A 21,695-nucleotide genomic window follows, 5' to 3' on the forward strand; every position below is an offset into this window, starting at 1 on the left:
TAGATTGGTTTAACTTAGCATTCATCACATTTACTTAGATTGGTTTAATTTAGTATTCATCACATTGCATTTACATTTTTATTCGGATCGATGGTGGGTTCACATAGGCAACGTGGTTTCGGAATTTGATTAAACTTAGCCTCACAAATTGAAAATATAGCGAGGTTCTTTAATCATTTAACATGGTCGAAATTTTTGCACGTGGGGTGCCGAGCTTGGATAGATTATGAGAAACAATTTGAATCAACCTATGCGCGCATTTGTATTGGGGTACCAAATATAAAACGAAGAGGGCAAACCTCGTCGCTTTTGGGTATAGCAAGACTCAGTCAAATGATGTTGAGGATACATACCTCCAGATCTCCTGCAGTTAAGAAGGCCATATATTTTCGGCAATGGGAATGATTCACAAAGATTTTCAGTTTTATAAAATATGAGTCTGGTACGAGATCCCGTCTTTTCCTCAGGAGCCCAAAAGCTCTCGCCTATAAGGATGTTTCACAAACCAAAAGGGGGGAGGATGGTGCAGAAAAGTCAAAAGGGGGAGAGCTTCGTCCATTGAAGTGCAGAAAAATCAGAGGAGAGAGAGAGAGAGGGAGAGCTTCGTTAAAAAAGAGGAGAGTCGTCCAGTGAGGTCCACCATTTGAGAGCATTCTTGAGGAAAATGGGCTCTAAAAGATGAGAAAAACACGTGAGTTCCACTCTCGACGACGGCCGAACCAGGACTGAAGCGAGTTCCACTCTTGACAACGGAGCCGCTATCCAGACGTGCACGAGTGAGTCTCCTTACGTTGGTGTCCTTGCCCGCAGTTCTGCTGTTCTTGTTTCACTAAAGCCCTTCCGATGTGGTCTCCAATTTGAAAAGAAAGCGATACTACCATCATCAGAAAAAGTGAAATCCTTCGGTGGTTTCTTTTTGTCGTCTTTTTGCTTGGTCAACAGAGTCTAAAATTTATGTTCTTTGGTTAATTAACTACAAAGTCTACCATGTTGACTAATTGAATCTTGAGATGGGATTCGGAGAAGCCTTGGAGGGGGGTGCAGTTGTAGTGCATGCAGTGAAACACCCTCACCGGATGACCACCATGAGCGTCATCGTAGACGTTTGAGCCTTCGGTCTTCCGCGCGTGTCAACTCTCACCATCGCCACACGTGAGCCCCCATATATCACGTCCAAAGGGTCCTAGGTCGAGCTGCAATTTTTGTGCAAGTCGGAAAAAAGAAAAGCAATCTTTGAAAGGCAAGGTACATCCTCCATCTCGAAATTTGATTAATTTGAGGATGTTTTTGCATATTCCGAATATTGCATATCTTGGAGCATATGTTGCAAATGTCAAAGCATTTATTGTGTTATCTTGCACAAACACAGGTCGATTAGGAAAATCTCCTAATCCGCAACTTGCCACGAGCAAGGATTTGAATTCAATCGTTAACCGTAAGATTACGGATTAAAGGTTGGATTCAGATATGTGCGAAATGTTTTCAAAAATCGGTTGAGATATCCACTTGATTTGATTGGCGTAATATCTTTAGAATGAATATGCTCTTGCGTGATATTTAAAATTCTAAAAGATATTGCATTGCATTTTAGATAAAAATTGCATTAAAATCATGTAGATATTTGCATGTTAATCTAATTTTAGAACAAGTTAATTTAGATTTGCATTCTAGGATAGAACATGCATATTTGCATTGATTTTCATGTCTAAAATAATTTATCTTTAATATGTTAGGGATTAGGCAAACCTGAACCTTAAAATATGTAAAGATAATCATCTTTAGACATATTTTTATTTAGGGTCATTCATTAATCCGAAAATACAAAAATTAAAACAAGCTTGCCATGTCATTTGCATGCTAGGTTTAGATCATATAGAATTTGCATGTTTAGGTCTTCAATTAGTTCGTAAGCCATGTAGTCATTTTAATTAGACCGTAACATCATTTCTGCATTAGTTTCATTTAATTGCATGTCATCTAGGTTAGTCATATAGTTGGATTAATTTCATATGCATGCTTAGGATTTCTCTGCATTTAATTTAATTCATTTGCATCTTAGATTAAATTCATGCATTGCATATAGGTTAGTCTTTATCCCATTAAAAAGCAAAAATTCAAAAGTGAGAACAATTTGTCTTGGCATATGCTTCCTGCAATTACCTTGACTTCTGGATGTTCAATTAATTGATTGTGCAATCGCATGATAACCTTTGTTAGTGACTTAGGTTAAAATCAATTAATGTTGCCCGACAAAATTTTTTCATGAAATAAAATGGTACCGAAAGGGCGTTAGAGTAATCTAGCGTAATCAAGTCCCCGGACTTAGAATCTACGGTTCGTAGAAGTAATTTAGTTCTCCCGCTAATTTACTTAGGTTTTTAATCGACCTACCAAAAACGATTAGTGGCGACTCCAATTCAAATATTTGCATGTTAAGTTACGATTTGGTATGGACTTGGGAGAGTCCGAGTTAGGTTGGTTGAATAATTGACCTAATAATCCATTAGCCTAGAAACCTGATTTTTAGGTCGCGACAGAAATTTGCGAGTATCCGTAGGTCGTAGGGTTCAGCCTCATATCCACCTCGCGCTCACTCCGAATCCCGTACCTTGGACTTTGTGGGCCAAGCTAGTTCAAATTTGCAAGGCTGGGGAGTTGGGGGCACACCAATCTTTGGGACAGAAACAAACTCAGCCAGCCTAACGCAAATGTTACGCTATAGTATTCCAATTGTTAGATCTTTACTCTTATTTTCGAATAGAGAGACAATGAGACTTGTCCACTTCCACAGATATTACAAATCTAAAGATTGCACGTGGAGTGACGACTTTTGAATCGACGCAACTACAAAAACGGATAGTAATCGATGAGCTCGAAGTGCCTGGATTATCCCGGCAACAAGACAGGCACTATGCACATCATATTGCATTCAGTAGCTGTAGCTGAAGCATCTTTCCCATGAATGAGATAATTTAAGAAGATCATCGGTGATTAATAAGCTAATTACTTCTTAAACTAATTATCCCTACTAAATCGATTGGAATTGATGGCTCTCTTATATGGACTTGTTTTTCTCACAGGTTTCTTTCTTACTAAACGAAGCGTTCGTGACATGCATAATAGGGGCGTCATAATTAAACTGGAAAACCAAACTGAACCGGTAACCGAACTAGATTAAACTGAAAATTTTGTGCATTTCAATTCAGTTTGATTTTTGATTCAGGTAATTGAAAAATAACCATTTTTTTCCAGTTCAATTCGGTTAACTAAATCACACTAAAAATCTCCAAAATAACTTTTTCTTGTTTTTCCCTTTTCTTTTCTTTTCTTTTCTTTTTTGGGCTGAGGGCCGGCGGGCCCTAGGCAAGGGCTAGCGGAGGTAGCTGGCCCTCGTTGGCCCTCATCCCAAAAAAGAAAATAAAGAAAAAGTCCTCAACCTAAATTCAAAGTCATCTCAAGAAAAATCTGATTTGAAGGGAAAAAAAGGTACTCGACACTATAGTAAGGACAAGACAACATTGGAATGATTTTACAAGTAATGTATACATTCGAACTTTTCGATTCAACTAATTTTTGCAGAATCGTGGAAAAATTTGCCCTATGCATATATATCAGATGAGTTAATGTAGTGGGTTCTTTATTGGTACTTTCCATCGTCGCATGTTAGGCTTCTATTATGGAATAGGAGATTTAAGTGGAAGTTCCCTCTTACCTAACAAAGGGATATAAAAATGTTGGGTCGACATTATTTTTTCTCAACTTTTTTCGTTGGTATAATGGGTAAAGTGAAGTCCGGATCACCTTTTGGGCATTTCAATTGGTCCACTTGCTCATGCGATTTTAAGGACGCGCTCCCCCACATCGACTTAATACATTCGGGATTTTACTCCTGCGATGCTGCTCTCAACAAAACTCGAGATTAGAATCACAAGGAGATGAACGAATTTCCTTAACATCTAGTTAATCATCTATTGAGAAAACATCATCTTTACTAAAGATTCCACACTGCTTAGGACATCGCTGGTTGTCTTTGCTTTTCTATTATAGTTTGCAAAAGACGGAGACTTGGCAGAAGGCGTCAATGCTTTTCTATTATGACTAGCAGCAGCACAACATGCTAAAGCCGGAAGCCACCTGTATCATGCGCCACACAAATCCAAACGCAGGACAGTGAAACAACTTACGTACATGTTAAGAAGAAAATGGATCGAAGCTTCAATGCTATGTTAGAAGTCGGTTTTAAAAGACCGGAGCTACTAGGATGAAAGGAGACTCATGCTTGTATAAATTTAGATTTATGCATATGCAAGCAACAAGAAGATGCTGGACATGTTTTAGCTCGCGACCATATCGATTTCACTTCTCCATGAATCCTATGTCGAATGCTCCACCACAAGCTATCTGTTAGGAATCGAGGACCAATTCCATAAAAATAACCCATGGAGACTTGCTTTTTCGGATTAAACCCTTTTGCAAAAGATCATCAATTTCTTTTTTGCATAAATTCAAAAGTTCAGAATTCATCTGTGAAGGTCTTGCCTTTGTCGGAATATTTTTCTCAGAAAATTCAGGTTCCTAAGGTAAATCAACAATATGCTTCTTCCTATTCCAAAATGCATGAGGAAGAGTAGAACAGACTTCCATCTTCAATTTATTTTCTAAAAGAAGGATTTTCTTTTGTATATCAAGATGAACTAACCTTTGTTCAATCCTTTTATACTCCAGTTCTTCTTTTAAAAATAAAAGGTGAGATTCTGTATCTCTAATGAGACAATTAATCTCTTTGATATATTGTTCCGGCAAAATATTTAAATTCCTCGTTTGAGGTTTAGAAATAAAATGGAAAGTTATTTTATTTCCCAAAATGTTTGTCTCAATTCCTTCCCGAGTAACCATAAAAGGTTGGATTAGAGTTATGAAAGGACTTCCAAGAATAACATTTTGTTTTAAATCTTTAGCCGATAAGAAGGATGTCTTCAAAGAAATATTTTCTTTAATAATTAAAACTTTTGGGAGTTTGTATTTGATGTTTAATCGGCCTCCTGAAGCAGTTTTCAAGGCTTTAGTGGTTTTATCAAAATATTTTGTTGGAATTAAACCTTCACGGATACAGTTTAAATCTACACCAGTGTCAAAAAGGGCTGTAGTATTTAACACGAAATCATGGATTTTGATAGAAATATTAATTATCCATTTTTTTGAAGTAACTTCAAAAAGTAAGTGAAGAAAAGACGAGGGACCCGATTCCTTAGTATCCTTAGTCTCAGTTTCTTTTCTTTTCAAAATTTGTCTTTTAAATTCCAAAAATTCTTGACGCTACTCAATTTGATTGATTTTGAGAAAACGATTTTTTTTAATTCATTTATCTCAAACTGCAAGTCATTAGAATTTGTTGGCCTAGAAAATTGTTTCTTACCTCTATTCAAAATATCAGTTGATTATAAGGGTTATCGAAAGGTTTGGAATCGATTCATGGCTAAGGGTTATCGGTTTTATATATATCAACTTGGATGACAATAAGTCAAATTGGGCAAGTGTACCCAGGTAAATGAACTTGTATTTACTAGAGGTATCAACGATTGGGGCCGGGTTTCTTGATGCATGATCCGAACACGATTATTATGTGTTTATGACTTTATGACAAACTCACATTTGGACTCAATCTCACTCTTCTTCTTCCTCTTTACCCATGGTGGCTAAACCCTCCCCTCTCTCACTCTCTTCATCCTCATTTTCATTTCATTCAAAAAATACTCTATAGAAGTTGAAGGGGAAAGCTTAAGTTCAAGGCAAGTTTTTCATCTTTTCATTACTCTATGTGATTTGATATTGCTAGATTATGGTTCATTTGAGGTTTTTGTGGCTTAGTATGGATGAGAAATGGAAGTAATATTAAGCCTATGGTGTTGCATGTGGTTGATCATAGTGTAAAATGGCTATACACGTGGGGTTGTAAAACTGTCCCGGGTTTGAGTCCAGTCTGACCTTCTGTGCTTGTTATATTTGTATCGCTTTTTGTGGGTTTTTATTAAACAAACTCAAAACATAAAAGTCGATGGTAATATCCTAAACTATAACATATACTAATTTAAGAATTTTTTAAATTCATATGGTAAGCTAAATAGCATCGTATTTTCACAGTTTAATTTGTGCTGAATCAAAGTCCGATATGACTTTACGGGCTTGTTATTTTTGTATCTTTTTTTGGGCCTCTATTAACAAAATAAAAAAAAAAATTTGTTGGAAACATACTAAAATACAACATATAAAATAATTTGTAATTTTTGAAACCCTTCAAGTCGGCGACACAACCGTTCCCTTAACCAACTCTATTACATTACTAAGACTAACTTTTTTTTCACAAATTCTTTGATTTACTGTGATTTATAAAAATATAACTGAACTTTGCACTTCGCATAAAAGTTGTAGACCAAGGTCTTACCTAACATATACTAAAATTTTATTATTTTAAGAGGTAATCTACTTGGGTAGAAGAAGTGATTTTGATCCGTGCATGAAACTGTTCCTAAATGAGAGAGTCGGGAATTTTGGGAAAAAACTCCTTGTTCTATGGGTCAAATGAAAAGGAGTTTCAAATAAAAATTATTCTCCACACTTTTAACTACTACTCTATGAAGTTTTAGAATTTTTCGAAATTATTTGGTAATTTTAGTTGAGGCGGGTCTAAATTTGCCTAGTAATGAATTTTGTACTTAATTGAACCACTTGTTTGATACGATGTCAAATATCTACATGAGAATATATCTCTATACTTACTAAGTAGTGGTAGACTCGATTGAATCATGTATGAGATGTTCTGATGGCATATCATATAATAACATGTGTGCCTGAGCATGGAGTTAAAAGATATGAAAATTTCCCATCAACTAGAGTTTCAATGGAGCTGGGGATGCCCGTTGTATATAAGGAAAGCCCCTGCTATGTGATCTAGGAAGTCTTGGGAGTTGAGATGCCCAATGAGTGGTTCTTGGAAGCGCCCTGTGCGGATTTATGGGAAATCCGTGGGTCTTGGCAGGTGCAAGAGAATTTGGAAAATACTAATTGGATTTCGAATTAAAGTTATACGCATATTTGTGAGTGTGTAGCATATTTCATGTGTTGTTATGTTTATTAGTTGCAAGTGCTTAATCTGTGTTTTGTGATCAACTCAAATAGCAATTAGACATATATTAAATTATATGCCATGTAAAATAGATAAAAAGAACATTATCTGCCACCACCGGTGCCTTAGCGTGGTGGTATGGGAAATAAAAAGGTCCGTAGACGACCGGACTTCGATCCTTGGAAGTCGTTGTTGTAAATATAATAATTAAACTTTTTCCTACTTTGAGATTAAAAAGAATGTTTATGCTAATTTTTAGTATAGGTTTCATTTGACACAATTTAATAGAAGTGCGTGTCTTAAATGAATTTTAATCGAGAAGTACACAAATCGTATAGTGTGATGCTTAGATGTTTTATTTATTGGGTTGTGGCTCACTCTTGCTAAAATTTCAGATCCTTATGGATATACCACCCCACCACTTCTACGAAGCGTCGTTCCATTTTCAGGCTTGGCATGAGGACAATGTTTCCCGATTCTGACTATTTTTGTTAAGTATACGTTTGTTCAATGGATCAACGTGGGACGCCTGCGTGTTGTTACTTTTAGATTCATCATCTAGTATTTTAGGCAAGACGATCATATATATATATATATATATGCATAAAAACTCCAAAAATAGAAAGATCCGGAGTAGATCCGAGAAGAAGATAGAAAGATCAAGGAAGATCTAGGTTAAAAAGGTTTCTTCTTGGAGATCTTTCGGGAAATCGAGAATGGTTTTAGTCGAAGGTTAGAAAGGATAGGCAGATCTCTCTGGGTCTTTTCTCGTGAGGAGCAATAGAAAGGGAAGAGAAGATTCTAGAGAAGTTCGAAGAGAAGGAGGGGAAGTCGCTCTCTCTCTCTCTCTCTCTGTGATATATATATTCGTGTATGCATGAGCTTATAGGGTGTAGTGTCTATGTGTAGTGGACAAGTTTTGTTGCTCGAAACCGCCTAATAGAATGGAGTAGGATCCTTTTGTACCCCTATCCGGGTATGCTAGATCATTCCCCAAACGCCTTAGATGTAGTGTGTTATTCAGCGATGACTTGGGTATGAACTTGCTTATGTCTTGAAATCTTAATGAGTGGACTATTATGTTTAAAACGAATTTCCTTCCGCTTGCGCTAATTAAATGAAATCATAATATAATAGAAGGCACGATTTAGCAAGGTGGTGCTCCTAGGGCGCTATAGGGATAACTATCCAAAAAGTCCTAAATCTATTGTACGGCGACCATTTCAGTTTTAAACCTTTTAAGTATACCGATTAAAGCCTAAACTTTCGGATGATTCGCCAATTTAGTCCTAAACCTTTCAATTATGTCAACTTAGTTACAAAGCTTTAAAATTTTGCCAATTTAATCCCAACTATATTTTACGATTACCAATTTTGGTCGAAAATCACTGACATGAATGCTAGCTAATTGCGGGATATTCTACATGTCATGGCCAGCAATGACGTTGACAATTTTTGCATTTTTTGAAATTTTTTCTTTATTTTCCTTTTGCCTATGCTAGTACTTGGCCATGGTTGGGGGTCAACCATAAGCAAGGGTTGACCTCACTAGATTTAGAAAGCACTCAAACCTCGTGACCTAGCGAGGGCCATAACACCCTCGCCTACGGCTAGTACCGGTAGTCGGTCATGGCCAAGCATTGGCCATTGGAAAAAGGTAAAAAAAAAGGAGAACTATAGAAAATTGTCTACGTCAGTGGTTACCTGTCAAAATTGACCGGAATGACTAAATTAAAAAATTATCAAAAGGTTTAGGAATGATTGACATAATTGAAAGATTCATGTTCAAATTGACCATCATATAATAGGTCTAGATTTTTTTGGGACAATTTTCTCTCAGTGCCTCTATTGTCATATCCAAAGGCAAACAAAGACCATGGAAAAAAAGGGGGGAAACAATTAATATTTGTGGGTTTATAACAAGAATAATATCTTGGGAAAATGACATTGATAGGTTCCAAATTTTGGCTCAATATGCAATATAATCCTGAAAGTTTTGATTCGTCTAATGTTGTTCTTGAACTATTCCTGAATATTTAATGTAGTCATTTCGTTTGATCAAACAAGGGAGAGTCACCATAAACCCCTACACTTTTAATTTGTTCAATTTAGTCCCTCAACTTACTTAATCAAATTAGTCATTCAATATTAACAAGTCTTTATAGTTACACCATCGCCTGAACTCTAGAAATTTTTTTATTAAAGCAATCCGCTTCCTGAATCAACAGAATGGGTTATCTTTTTTCAAGCTTTTTTACCTTTTCGATTTTCATAAGTAGTATACTAGTCATATTCAAGTAAATTTCAACTTATGATCGTAGACGTAGGACCTCATTTACAATTATATTGAATTAATATACCTGCTATTCCAAGTCTTAGCGTTTCCAAAAGAACGACAGGAAACAATACTGCATCTATGCAGATTCTCGTAATTATACTAATCTAATTCACCTTCTAAATCTTTTAAACAGATAATATTTTTAAGTTTTTGTGCTCCCCGTTTTCTAGTTAAAATTGGTTAAATCTTTGTGTCTTCAAGCTCTACAGCTGATGATCCAACAAAAATAAAACGCACAATAACTTGACCAATAAATAGACCCTACAATGGCCCTCTAGCAAAATAAATTTGCCAACGGAAGGTCGTTATGAAGGGGAACGAAAATGGTTTGGGCCACGGACAACCCTGTTCCACATTCCATACAATGCAAATTGAACAAACTGCTAGCATCTAAAATTTGTTGCACTTGCACATAGTAATGAGCCAGCCCATGAGAAAACCTAAATCTGGATGATCATCATTCATCAACATCAATTGATATTATAGCCAATAGACCCAAAGTCGCAAAAATAATATGCCCTGAATGATTACATTGTCAACAGCCCGCCGCTGCCCCTAGCGCCCAGAATTTATCGGAAGAATGACCATCAGTAAATTTTACAATTGCAATGTCCACCAAAGAATCAGAACTGCTATGTAACTGCCCCGCGCCAAATTTGCTTACATGTGACATAGCAGCCAAATCACATCTTATATACACCATCTCTCTCTTCGTGTTCAGATCGTGGGTGTAAACATTACAGCAAATTTGCTAGATATATTCGTCACTTTCTTTTCTCGTTTTCCACCTGAACTTGATCGTTCAGGGCTGTGCTATGACTGATTTTGATGCGTCCAGATGATTTAGTCGACATGTACCGAGAAGGACCTCAGGGAGCTCGTCTGGTGTATTACCCTGGGGAATTAAGTTTTCACCAAATGAGCACACTCGTCTGCTTGACACCATAGGAAAGAACGAGTGGCAACAAAATAGTCTACTGGTCAAAATAAAAACACCTATCCTTGACCCTATGGCTCGCTCATAGTGCAAGCTTTGTCATGTCAAACGACTTTCTTGGCACCGTTGCCAATTGTGCATTTATCCAACTTATATGAAACGACTTGCACGAAGATGGGCTGTCATTCTTTAGTGTCCATCTTACAGGCAAATACGATAGCTAATGGTTTTCCTGTTTACACATACCTGTATTAGGAATGCCATTTCAATGACCAAGTTGTTCAGATATCCGAGAACGAGACTGACAACTCCTCTTGCCACTGTTGAAGACCCAACATCGACCCCAAGCTAAATTTTCAAAGGTCAGCCAACATTCTAGTTAATACAAAGTGAATAGGGAATGAAATCACACAACAATCGCAGAAATCGCGTAATATGAAGAAAGAGCAATCTTTGGAAGCATATATCGTCTCTTTGCGACTTTCTTCTTTCTTTCCTTTTTCATCCGAAGAAAGAGAGAAGGAAGAGAAGGAGAGTTTGGGGTTGTTGTGGGGGGGGGGGTTGCTGTTCTTTATGTCCCTATTTTCCTAAGGCATGCCAATGGATTTGTGGAAAATAGTTCATACAGCCAACCATAATGTTTTGAGTGTTGCTACTTTTTCCCCAAGGAACCAGAGAATTTAATCTCTAGAAATTGATGAGCCGTGTTCATGAGGAGACAGACTTAACCCTGCAGCAAATCAACATACCATAAACCATGAAAGAGGTTTGCATACCTCCAAGTAATTCTTTCCATGAAAGTAATTAATTGCTAGTGCTTGACCCACCAAGCATGCTTTTTTTCCAACGCTCTGCTTGACTATCCATGATCCCTATTGAGAAATAAGTAACCAACAATAGATTTATCAGATGCATACCCCTCTATGGCAACTGAATCCAACGCGGTTGTCTAATTATGAAACTATCACAACAGTACTTACCTTTGAGATGTATGGTATGAGCTTAAATCTCGAATTCCTATATGTATCGTCTCCATTAACAAATCTATGCAGCAGAGGATTTTCTTCGAGAGGAGTTTTCATCATATAATACAATGCCAAATTATGTGTGGTGGACCCCGGAACCTGATCCATTATACGGCAGAATAACATACATTAATTCTCAGAAGTATGACACCAGATGAGAACAAAAGATAGAATCAGTCACAATTACCTGTATGTTGACAATGAAAAAAAATTCTGGACCACCCAATGCAGCGTATCTCTGCATGAAAATAGTAAGATAAGCAGATACACCAAACCCTCAGTGCATTTGGATATTTTCACATCACCTCTGGGATTATCAAGAAGCAGTCACAATTACCTGGACCATGCCACCAGGATGCCCTGCAAGATCATCCTCTCGTTTGTCAGACCTCAGCCAGTCTGCACCAACCATTTGCATCAATGATCCTTTGGCCTTGGTCTGTGAAAAAACTTATGGGTCACAAATAATTCAGAGAAATCTGAGCAACAGCATGTTTCTTTTCCAAAATGCAGGAGCTAATAACTCGGTTTTCAAATCACTAAAGTCTCTCATAAATCTCGTGCCTATATCAGCAAAGACATTGTCCAAAAGCTTTGACAAAACTTTTGGATCTCTTCCTATGTACAGTAATTATATTCACAAGCTGGCTGAAACTGGATTCCAGATGTACAGACTTCCCAATTCGGCAAAGTAGAATATACTGTTAGGAGGGTAGTGTTTTATGCTTATAAGATCCAGTCATGAAAACAACTTTGCAATTTGCAACAAATACAAATGAACCATTGTCCCATAGTCTCTGCCTGCCTTTGTCTTTCAAACCTTAACTGCATTCTCTATGGTGCTAGAAAACAGAAGATCACGCTCCACAAATGGGCCAAAAGATCTTCCGCACTGTTGGACTCGGATTTAATTTTTGCCAGACAATGCATCTCTGCACTTTCAAGTATTTTTCTCCCATTTAGACCTTTATTTGCATATGCCTTTAAGAGCCTTACAATCTTTAGTGACCAACTGCAAGACTTGAAAACCTACGTGTATTCAAAGGACTTGCAAAATCCTTTCATAAAATTCTACACGGTTGACCAACCTCTTTCCAGTAGAAAATACCTGCTCTTCTGCATTATATTTGTAAGAGCCTCATTCAAAAGATGAATCATTCCATCATTGACCTTAAAGCTTGTCCAGCAAAAATTCTCTCCTCGTACCCCGTTCACAAACATCAGTAAATCTATCTCAGCTCTATTTATGCGTCCAATGTGAGAGTGCCTCTTACACTCGACAGTCCATGAGGCAGTGATCTCCTAGTCCTATTCCCTACGCAAGAATGACAGCATTCTTTGCAGAATAGAGATATCAGCATCTTTATTGTCTGAATCATTTTTCGAAGCTCATTTGACAGCATTTCTCTCCCTTCCAAAACCTTCACCAAAATCTGACTCCTTTTATGAAGTCAACTTTATTACCACCTTGCATAACTTCAGTTATTCTGTCCCCCTATTAATTCTCCATGATTGGTCCCATTCTAAATTGAATATGTATTCATGCAAAATTTTATGGATAGACCACCTGTAGGATTGACCCCTTTGGAAAATGAAAGAGAAAACACCATTCATGAACTCCATACTGATACAATGTCCTTAATTAATCACCTAGCAAGTACTGAACAGTTGGCACAATGAATGATGTCAACTAAAAGACTGCTGTTTTTCATAAGTGGAATTTGGAAATTAGGGAAAATTTTCAGAACCATTCAACTAGTTAAACTCTTGTGGTGCTTGATTTGTTTAATGAATTGCATGATTCAATAAATTGTACAGCATATTGATGGAGCCTCCCAATCAAGGTTTTGAGCTATAATTTTATCGTAGTTGAAATTCTTTTGCAGCTTTCCATTGCTATAACCTTTCAAATGACATTTTATTCAAAGAGAGATACCTTCTGATGGTCTTTCAAATAATTTTCTCCTCGGATTAGGAAGGTAGAAGGATCAGCCGTTGTCCAACTGCAAAGCAGATTACAGCTTGGGTCACTTTGGAGAGTTGATCCATAACAACATTTTATGCTATCCTCTCTCGCCAACTCTTGTAGATCCATATAACCTTTCTTTTGAACTGCAGTAACAATGAAATTCCACCTTTTCCTTATCAGAAATGCTTGCTTAAACACCGATACAGGCATGGTGACAATCATGTCGAGAACTTTTGCTGTTAAGACAGAACTAACCTGCTAGATCATGCAACTTTTTCACAAAACTGGCTGCTGATGATAACTTAGGCTGGCACATGTTCTGTTGAAGAAGCAATATAGAAAGATCAACCCCATAATATACACAAAACCTGTTCATCACTAGCAACCATTCTCATGTTGGTTGCAAATGATGAAAAAGGCTAATGTAGGAATCCTACCCTAAGATTGACAAGAAAAAGAATATCGAATTAAGGAAAGTACCGGAGCATGTAGATCTGGGATCAATTCAGATGACCAGTTATCTAATTGGTCATAATCTGTTGGCTCGGGAACATCAAAGAACTCATCATCAGCATCGTTCAGTCCCATCAGGCTGGCCGATTGAGAAGGTGGCCTTTCAGACTGATCTTCTGTAATATTGACCTCCTGGATATTGACAATTTTTTCCTGATCCTCTAATTCGGCTTTAACATCCTCCTTTACAATCTGAGGCGACCCAATATCCCTCATCAAGTCACCACGAGAGTAATCTGAAGAAAAATTTCCTGCTTTGCATTTGAACATCTCTCTTAATGCTGCAAACAACGGCAAAGAATGTTTGTTAAACAGAAACTCTCAAAGGGAAAAGTTAGGGAGAAGCATGAACTGCAATTCCATGGCCAGAAAAATAGGCACCAATTGCTATCTTTACAAGCGATCTTCGAAATGACTCATTAAAGCAATGTCAACACGAGTTATGCATGAAAGAGACTGCAACATTAAGTATCCAAAAAGTACCTGCAACTCTCTCGAGCATACGAATGGTTGTGGATCTTGCAGACGATGGACGCAGATACATTTTCCAGAATTTCCAATCAATTGAAAGCATGTGTTTCACCAGGGACTGTTTTCCTTGGTTTATTGGAGTAACTACATATCCCCCACCTGCATGTTGGGCAATTGCACAGAAAGATCAAAATCGGAAACTAGAAGGCCAGATTCTCTGACATATGAGGGTCAATAGCATTAGGAGAGATGACACATGATTGCATAAGATGCTGCCGGCTTTTCAATTAGATAAATGACAGAAGTCGTGTCAAAGTCTCATATCTCCGCAAGCATGGCATCGCTTTCTTCAGCCAATGCTTTGTGGGCAATGAGGAGATCAATGATAAAACATAATGCCATAACTTATCTTGATTGTGAGTCTCAAATATGTTACTGTAACGGATTAATGTGCCAGATGCTCGAAATGATGCATCCTTAGCTTCGTCAGTTGTTTCAATTAGACCAAAAAAAAGCTAGATTCAGCAAAACTTGTATTCATATATCTACATGCAGAACGAAACACGGTCCTTATGATATTCCAATTAAAAGTCAACTTTGTCATTGTGTGGCGATGGATTTGCAAAGACTACTAAAGGAAAAGGACCATTTTCGTAAAGTAGCAGTTTGCACATATGTAATCTGATTACAGATGTTGAACTCAGAGTCGATAGAATTAAATGTTGGAAGTCTTCATTGCAAGATCAAAAGAGTATTTTCCCATCCAAGTTTTGATGAGCAATTTTAATACACAAAATGGTAGAACATGCTCAGAAAAAAGCATATGCATCAAGTACTCATTACAAGGAACTAAAATTGTAAGTGTCGATATCATGTCTTGGTGAAGTAGTTTGCAAGTCACTAGTTGCAATCATAGGCAATACAAGATACTATCGATACATCAACATTCAAAGCATACATTACTTTTAAGGCAAGCACGAACGTAGCCTCTCTGTGGCCGACATTTCTTGTGGAAAACAGAATGGTAAAGTATAACTGTGACAATATCAAATGCAGCAGGTTAGGGCATAGACAGCAAACCAAGCATTATGATATACGTTACAGATTCATCGTAATCTAACAACCATAGGTGCCATCATCCTCCCTTCTCCAGTAGCGTCTTAAGAGTAAGTCTCTTCGTTTCATTCCCCTACAAATGATAACGAGTTAATTAAAGCAGGATAGCATAACTGATTTCTTCCTAAACAAAAAATTCAATCTAACCATGGAAGCCAATCGCTGTACAGCTGTTTGTGAATAATATCTGTATGGCCATCAAGGTGCTCCACCACACTGCCTCGGTAAAAGCAGAAATCCCATCTGCAATAAAGGATCAACAAATATTATTGAAACTGGTTCGTAGACCAATATTAATTATCCAAGATGCCCCTTGAAGTGAGTCTGCTGTAACTGGTATTTAGTGTGTCTTTATGATTTTTCCATCTAATGTGTGGAGAGCCATGTTCGAGGAAAATATGACGTGGAGAAGATGCCTAGTGTCCATTGTTAAAGCTCCACAATAGTAGCTGAAATGACATCAAGGGCTTGATTGACACGTTAATTAACCTCATCAGCTCAGGGCTTCTGGGAACCAATCATGTGGATGAATAAACTTACTAGTTGTTTATAAAGTATTCCTTTTAGGCATTACAGTGGTTGCAAAGTGATGAAGTTGACCGTGTGGAACTCCATAGAGCAAAGGTGACGGGACAGACATACAGTTTTGGTGGTTAACGAAAAGAATGTAAACTACTTAAAACTGAGAATGTTGGTGCCACAAATTAAATTAGGCAGCTTCCAAATTGGAATGTTGAGCAGCTTAGACTTCTGCCAATAAATAGATTAGCTAGTTGTACAGATTCCACTTCCAGTGACTATTAATTGTCGCGTCACACATGCTTGAGAGGGTACGAGGACTCATCATGTGACACAACTAACGTAGCACATCTAGTTCTACCATGAGAAATGACCTATATCATCATATAACTCAAGCCATCGTTTCAGGAAAATAAAGCAGCATTCTGGCAATCTTACTCATAGCGTGAAGAACCAAGAGACATAAGACACCGGAAAATGGCCTCTGAAGTTCCATCAACCACTCCAACAGCCATGATTGCTGGATGATCCTCCCAGTGCTAATATAGTAACAACATTCAGTCAGAAGAAATCTTGTAGATATTAATAATTGCATGTTCGCAGAAAAGAAACGCACCCCTCCACGGGAATCCCAATCTTTTGCTTCTTTGAAAAGGCGCAGTCCTTCAAGAAGATTTACAATTAACTCCAATGCATTCAGTTACTCCAGAAAGTAGAAACAAGCTTAATTGTTACCATTCTGACAACCAAATATTTTCCATGGTGAGGGTCCGATAACGTCAGATGTCATTGCCTCCGTACGCATGGATGAGAAAACTGTCCAATCTACAGAGTGTTTACTGCTTGTCCTTTTTGAAGGGGTGCAGATCCTGTCATGAAAAAATGTCACTAAAAGAATGTCAAACAACTGCTCATTTGCATTGAACAGAAAAAAAAAAATTAAATGATGAACTTCATTTTGTCTTATTTACAGAGAAATAACTATTTATAGCAGTAGGAGTGGTATATTAAAAGAGTTGTCTAAACTACAGTAAGCAACTAAAGGTATGAGCAGAGGAAGATGGCAAATAGAACCAAGATTGTGAGATGAAAGTGATGAGACGGAACAAAGAGAACAGTAGGAGGGACAAAATAACTAAAGGCTGCGGAGAAAAGATCATCCAATTAAAAGCTATTCTCAGATGATAAGGGGCACGTGTATTTTGTCAAAAGAGGAATGCCACTTCCGTTTCTGCAACTTGCATTGAGGGTCCCAAAAATTGCATTATTTGTTTTCCAGAATCGCAAAATTGCATTTGAGAGCAAAATAACCAGAAAGTGCAGTAAATCTCTTGGATAAAGCTACAGATCCGACAATGATGACATAGCATAGCATGAGACACTAATTTCCATAAGGAAATGAATCTATCAAAGAAAAGAAAAACAAGGAAGGCACAAGACTAGAGTCATTCAAGGGTGGAAAGAACCAGGAGTCAGTTCACTACAGAAAAATCATATGCAAAACATTGAAGTAGAAAATTGAAGCATAAGCTTAGTCTCCCACTCCACCAAACTAAGCACCACCATTCACATTGCCACACCACACCTCAACAACCCCCCTCCACAACACCCCCTCCCCAAAAAAAACAACAAAAAGGAAAAAAAAAAGAAAAATAAAACTGAATGAGAGGAGGAAATTCCCTACCCTTTCCCTTGACTGGTGTACACTTGAAATTACATGTAATCATTTTCATCAAACCTGTCATACAGCTAGACGCTAGAGCAGGTAATGAATCTCTACAATGTAATAAACTGCAATCACTCACCTCTCCCAAATTTGCACACTCAGATATCAGAGCACAGAAGACTAGCATAAAAGAGATGCTAAATAACTGATAGATATACCTAAAAGTCGGCCATCTCCGCTTAGAACATGAAACGAAATTCGTGGCTGGGTTTGGATTTTCCTGAGAATGCAAAAGAAATCAAATTTATGCAATGAGCAAAAGAATTTCTCATGAGATCACTAGATAAGGTAAACTGGGACCTTTGCCGCTGCATCCTGCAAAGAACGTATCCATCTTGCTGCATCCTCTGAACTATCTGCCCCCAACTATATTGTTGGATAGCCATATTTAGGTATTATCGAAGACAAGAATGGATGAATGAAATGGATAAATCATTTTACTGCACCTTAAGCTGATCATTGTGATTAGCTGTATTATAAAGGGTGAAAATGAAGACTACCTGTAAGTTGGAAATAAGTGAATATACATTAAATGCTAGAGGAATGAATTTATATCTCTTAAAAGCTAACCACAATTAATCATATTATCTGTACTTTTCGTTGGATGCTCTCCCTTCCATCATCTATGACCCGAATGCAAGAGTCAATAGCTGCACTTCTGATGGGCTCCTGAAGAAAGAGAATTACTCTGTTAGCTGGCCGTTCCCCATAAGATGGAACTAGAAATGGACTCTCAGCTGCTATAGCAGATGATTAACGGTTTGTAAATAAGTTTTAAATGATAGAAACAACCAGAAGAAGTATTTAAATAAAACAGGAGGAACACAAATTGTTGGACTTTGTATGTTGATGTCTGTTTATTTACTTGGGGAATTCTTTCTATCATACATAAGAGGTATGTGAACCAATCGGGTAACATCAAACTTGATAACCAATAGCTCTTGATCAGAAAGTGCGAGAATTTAGACTAACATGCATGAATAAGAAAAATATGAAGAGACAAATACAAAGCAGATCATCATAGATGAGTTGTTAATCGAATTGCCAAAAGATGGGATAACTTATCGTCATTCTATTTCAGCTTATCAGATGCCAAAAGATGAGAATTTATCCAATTGTGCATATAGGTGTATGTCTGTGGCTAGTTTCACTCGTATTCTAAGAGCTCAAAACTGAATTTGAATTGACCATGAAGGTAAAGCAAGAACTCATTTCACTGGGTGCTTTGACACTCAGTTGATTAGTGGCTGAAAATGAAGCTATCCATCCACAACAAAACCAACTACCTCTTCCTTCCTTTTTTCACTCATTCTATTCGTAAAGGAACGTGCCTCATTTATGCAAGACGACTAGGACCATGTCTCTGAAGCTGACAAAATCACGTGAAGATGCATTTCAGGTTTAATTCGGAATAAAACCAATGACTACACAACTCCTAGAACAAGATTCCTCGTCCAATAGCAATAACCCTATGCAATACACCCTCTTGAGGGAGCTTTTACTCTCCAAAATAAAGGAACGTAACCTGTCACAAAAATAGGACCTCCAGAACTTGAGGTGATGCAAATTGTACGATCTAACAAAACTCAGAAACCAGCAGCTCCGCTAGAACACATTCAATATGAATCCAAGGTAAAGCAACGAGAGGCTACTATGCCAAACAAAATCCAGCATAATAACAACAAACGAACTTCTCGATAATGCGCCTCATAAAGATGACGAGCAAAACGAAAAACGAAATCAACGACAAAAAAAAATCAATGAACTCGCGCAGCTCCAAATGCCAGCCAAAAGAAGAAAAAGAAAAAGGAAAAGGACGACCTCCTCGTCCGCTAGAGGCAGATTTTTGAAGCTCTCCAGGGTGTTGTCTTTGAGAATGAAGTACCGCCTCCGCGAGTACTGGAGGCCGAACCTGTTGGAGCGGATGAGGTAGAGCCACCCCTCCATCGTGCTACCGGCCGCCCGCGGGGCGTCCATCGGGAGACGGGAATACCTCGCTCCAACCCCCGAACGCCTTAACGATCACGCTTCCCCCTCCCGCCCCCGCCTCACCAGATACTCGAAGCCATGCGAGGAGAGCTCGACGTTTCTTCTTCTCCTTCTTCTTCTTCCCCTCCTCCTTCGCTGGTTTCCTCAGAGCTCAAAAGAACCAGAAGAGTCCGACAATGGCGATGCGCGGACCGCCCCCGAAGAAGGATTGCATGAAACGGGGAAAGCAAACTCGAAAGCTGACGACGGCGGCGACGAATACACGATTCACGGATTGGCACGGCGAAACCGCGGGACGAGAAGAAGCTGGAGGAGGGCGGCGAAGGTGACGAGGAGGAGGATGGAGATGGCGAGATCCTCTGATTCCACGAGGAATCAGAGAACCGAAGCTCGAAGGGAAAACCACCAGACTCGGCTTTCTATTTCACGGGGGAGAAACTTGCCTACGCCCCATTTTTTCGGGGGGCGTTTGGCATTTTCTTCCCATTTTCGTTTTTGTCCTCGGCGTCGTTTTGGTTTTCCCAAAACTAACAGATTTGGAGCGAGGCGACAGCTCTGAAACGAACGCCAGCGGTTGGAGCGGAAATTACCTGAGTGCCCCCCCTTCCCTTTCCACTTTTCCATTCTTGTATATTTTTTATTTATTTTTTTCCATTTTCATGTTCCCCTTTTCTCCTAAAATTATCGCTCTCGTTGGGCTTTGGGGCACACAAGGTAATACTTTTAAAGTAGAATTTCTACTGAGGAGTTCTTTTTTTCTGGAGCGAAAATCCACTCCATCACGCAACTTCATTTTTCCACTTAGAAATAGTTTTGGAGCCACTCGAAGAATTTACTTCTCTCTAGAAATTGATTTCTAGAGCAAAAGTGCAGCCGCCATGCAGAAAAAGTCAGGCCCTCAGGATCCTCCTTGTTTACTTCCATTTGCTGCAACATTAAAATAAATAAAATTACACACAAGCAAAAAAAATTTTGGAAAAGGGTGATTTTGGAATTGTAATTTTATAATGATTTTGATTTGTGACAACCAAGGGAAGACAGAGAGTGTTGGGGGGGCCAGTTTTGATGCATGGGCAGGGCCTGACTATGATTTTGTTTTCTGGTCAGGCATTTGCCTGCCCACAGGAGTGATTTTGGTCAAACAACAATTGCTTTTTTTTTTTTTTTTTAATCGAAGTGAACTTCAATTTTATTTGAAAAAAAAAAGGAAAGAAGGGAGCTTATGGCTAGGAAAAAGGAGGATTATAGGCCCCACCTGAAAAAAGGGCATGCTTGCACTTTTTGGCCCCCCATGAATTATAAATTTGGAAATTAAAAATATTAAAAACTTATTAAAAAAAAAAGATCAAAAAGAGAGGAAAGATTGGGATGTGAAAGTGATGAGGGACATCCAAGTGGATGGTGGGAAAAACATATTCCTACTTTTGATTCCTAAGATGTTCCAAAGAGATCTTTCTATCCATGTTTTGCCCAAATGGAATTCAACATCACAGGTTGGATCATAGCTGGGACAGTTCTCAGCTGAGGGTGATTATCAAGGGTGAGGGGCAAAAAAAAAAGGCAAAAATTATAAATGAATGATAAAAAAGCTCAGTTCCTTTTTCTTTTGTCGAAAAAAAAAATCGGTTTAACAAAGGGAAAATGGAGAGAGAGGGGTTGAGATTGGGGAGGCACGTGTGGTGGAGTCTTGCCTCCCCTAGACAAAGACCTAAGTTGACCAACCCCATCTCAATTCCATTGACCTTTTGCCCCCGGTTCGAATCCCACTCCTCATTTCCTTCTCCTCCTTCATTTGTCTATGGTCAAAGGACTGAATATGGTCAATGGGCTATGTGTTCAGAGCGCACGTTCACGTTCTTCAAAGGGTGTTTCGGAGTATCGCCATTTTATCATGCTGTCCACGAAAATTCAAACTATCCGTAGACGCGGCCAGAGACGAGGTTCGAGGAACGAAAACGAGACCGAAGCT

General features: G+C 38.3%; 1 protein-coding gene across 1 annotated transcript; it reads right to left on the reverse strand.

Annotated features, from left to right (window-relative positions):
• Positions 1–9,925: 9,925 nt before the first annotated feature.
• On the reverse strand, positions 9,926–20,234 carry LOC115753926 (protein ENHANCED DISEASE RESISTANCE 2-like). The gene is made up of 21 exons (XM_048278661.1): positions 19,559–20,234; positions 18,332–18,406; positions 18,184–18,237; positions 18,038–18,103; positions 17,896–17,957; positions 16,747–16,880; positions 16,628–16,674; positions 16,450–16,550; positions 15,640–15,735; positions 15,501–15,565; positions 15,340–15,411; positions 14,389–14,535; positions 13,873–14,186; positions 13,648–13,711; positions 13,360–13,535; positions 11,761–11,862; positions 11,611–11,661; positions 11,379–11,522; positions 11,175–11,270; positions 10,645–10,746; positions 9,926–10,356 (listed from the first exon to the last, which is right to left on the reverse strand). Exons 1-21 carry the CDS (start codon positions 19,712–19,714, stop codon positions 10,264–10,266), a joined length of 2,217 nt encoding a protein of 738 aa, XP_048134618.1. The 5' UTR covers positions 19,715–20,234; the 3' UTR covers positions 9,926–10,263.
• Between the last annotated feature and the right edge of the window lie 1,461 nt (positions 20,235–21,695).

This window comes from Rhodamnia argentea, chromosome 5 (genome assembly GCF_020921035.1).
Source record: "Rhodamnia argentea isolate NSW1041297 chromosome 5, ASM2092103v1, whole genome shotgun sequence".
NCBI classification, from domain to species: Eukaryota; Viridiplantae; Streptophyta; class Magnoliopsida; order Myrtales; family Myrtaceae; genus Rhodamnia; species Rhodamnia argentea.

What these genes read in the sequence shown, in the direction of transcription:
- LOC115753926 (XM_048278661.1), bottom strand. Translation starts at nt 19,714, where the DNA reads ATGGACGCCCCGCGGGCGGCCGGTAGCACGATGGAGGGGTGGCTCTAC. An exon ending in ATTTGAAAGACCATCAGAAG is followed by an intron (nt 11,863 to 13,359) that starts GTATCTCTCTTT and finishes GTTTTTTCACAG; the next exon opens with ACCAAGGCCAAAGGATCATT. An exon ending in TTTTCATTGTCAACATACAG is followed by an intron (nt 11,523 to 11,610) that starts GTAATTGTGACT and finishes ATAATGGATCAG; the next exon opens with GTTCCGGGGTCCACCACACA.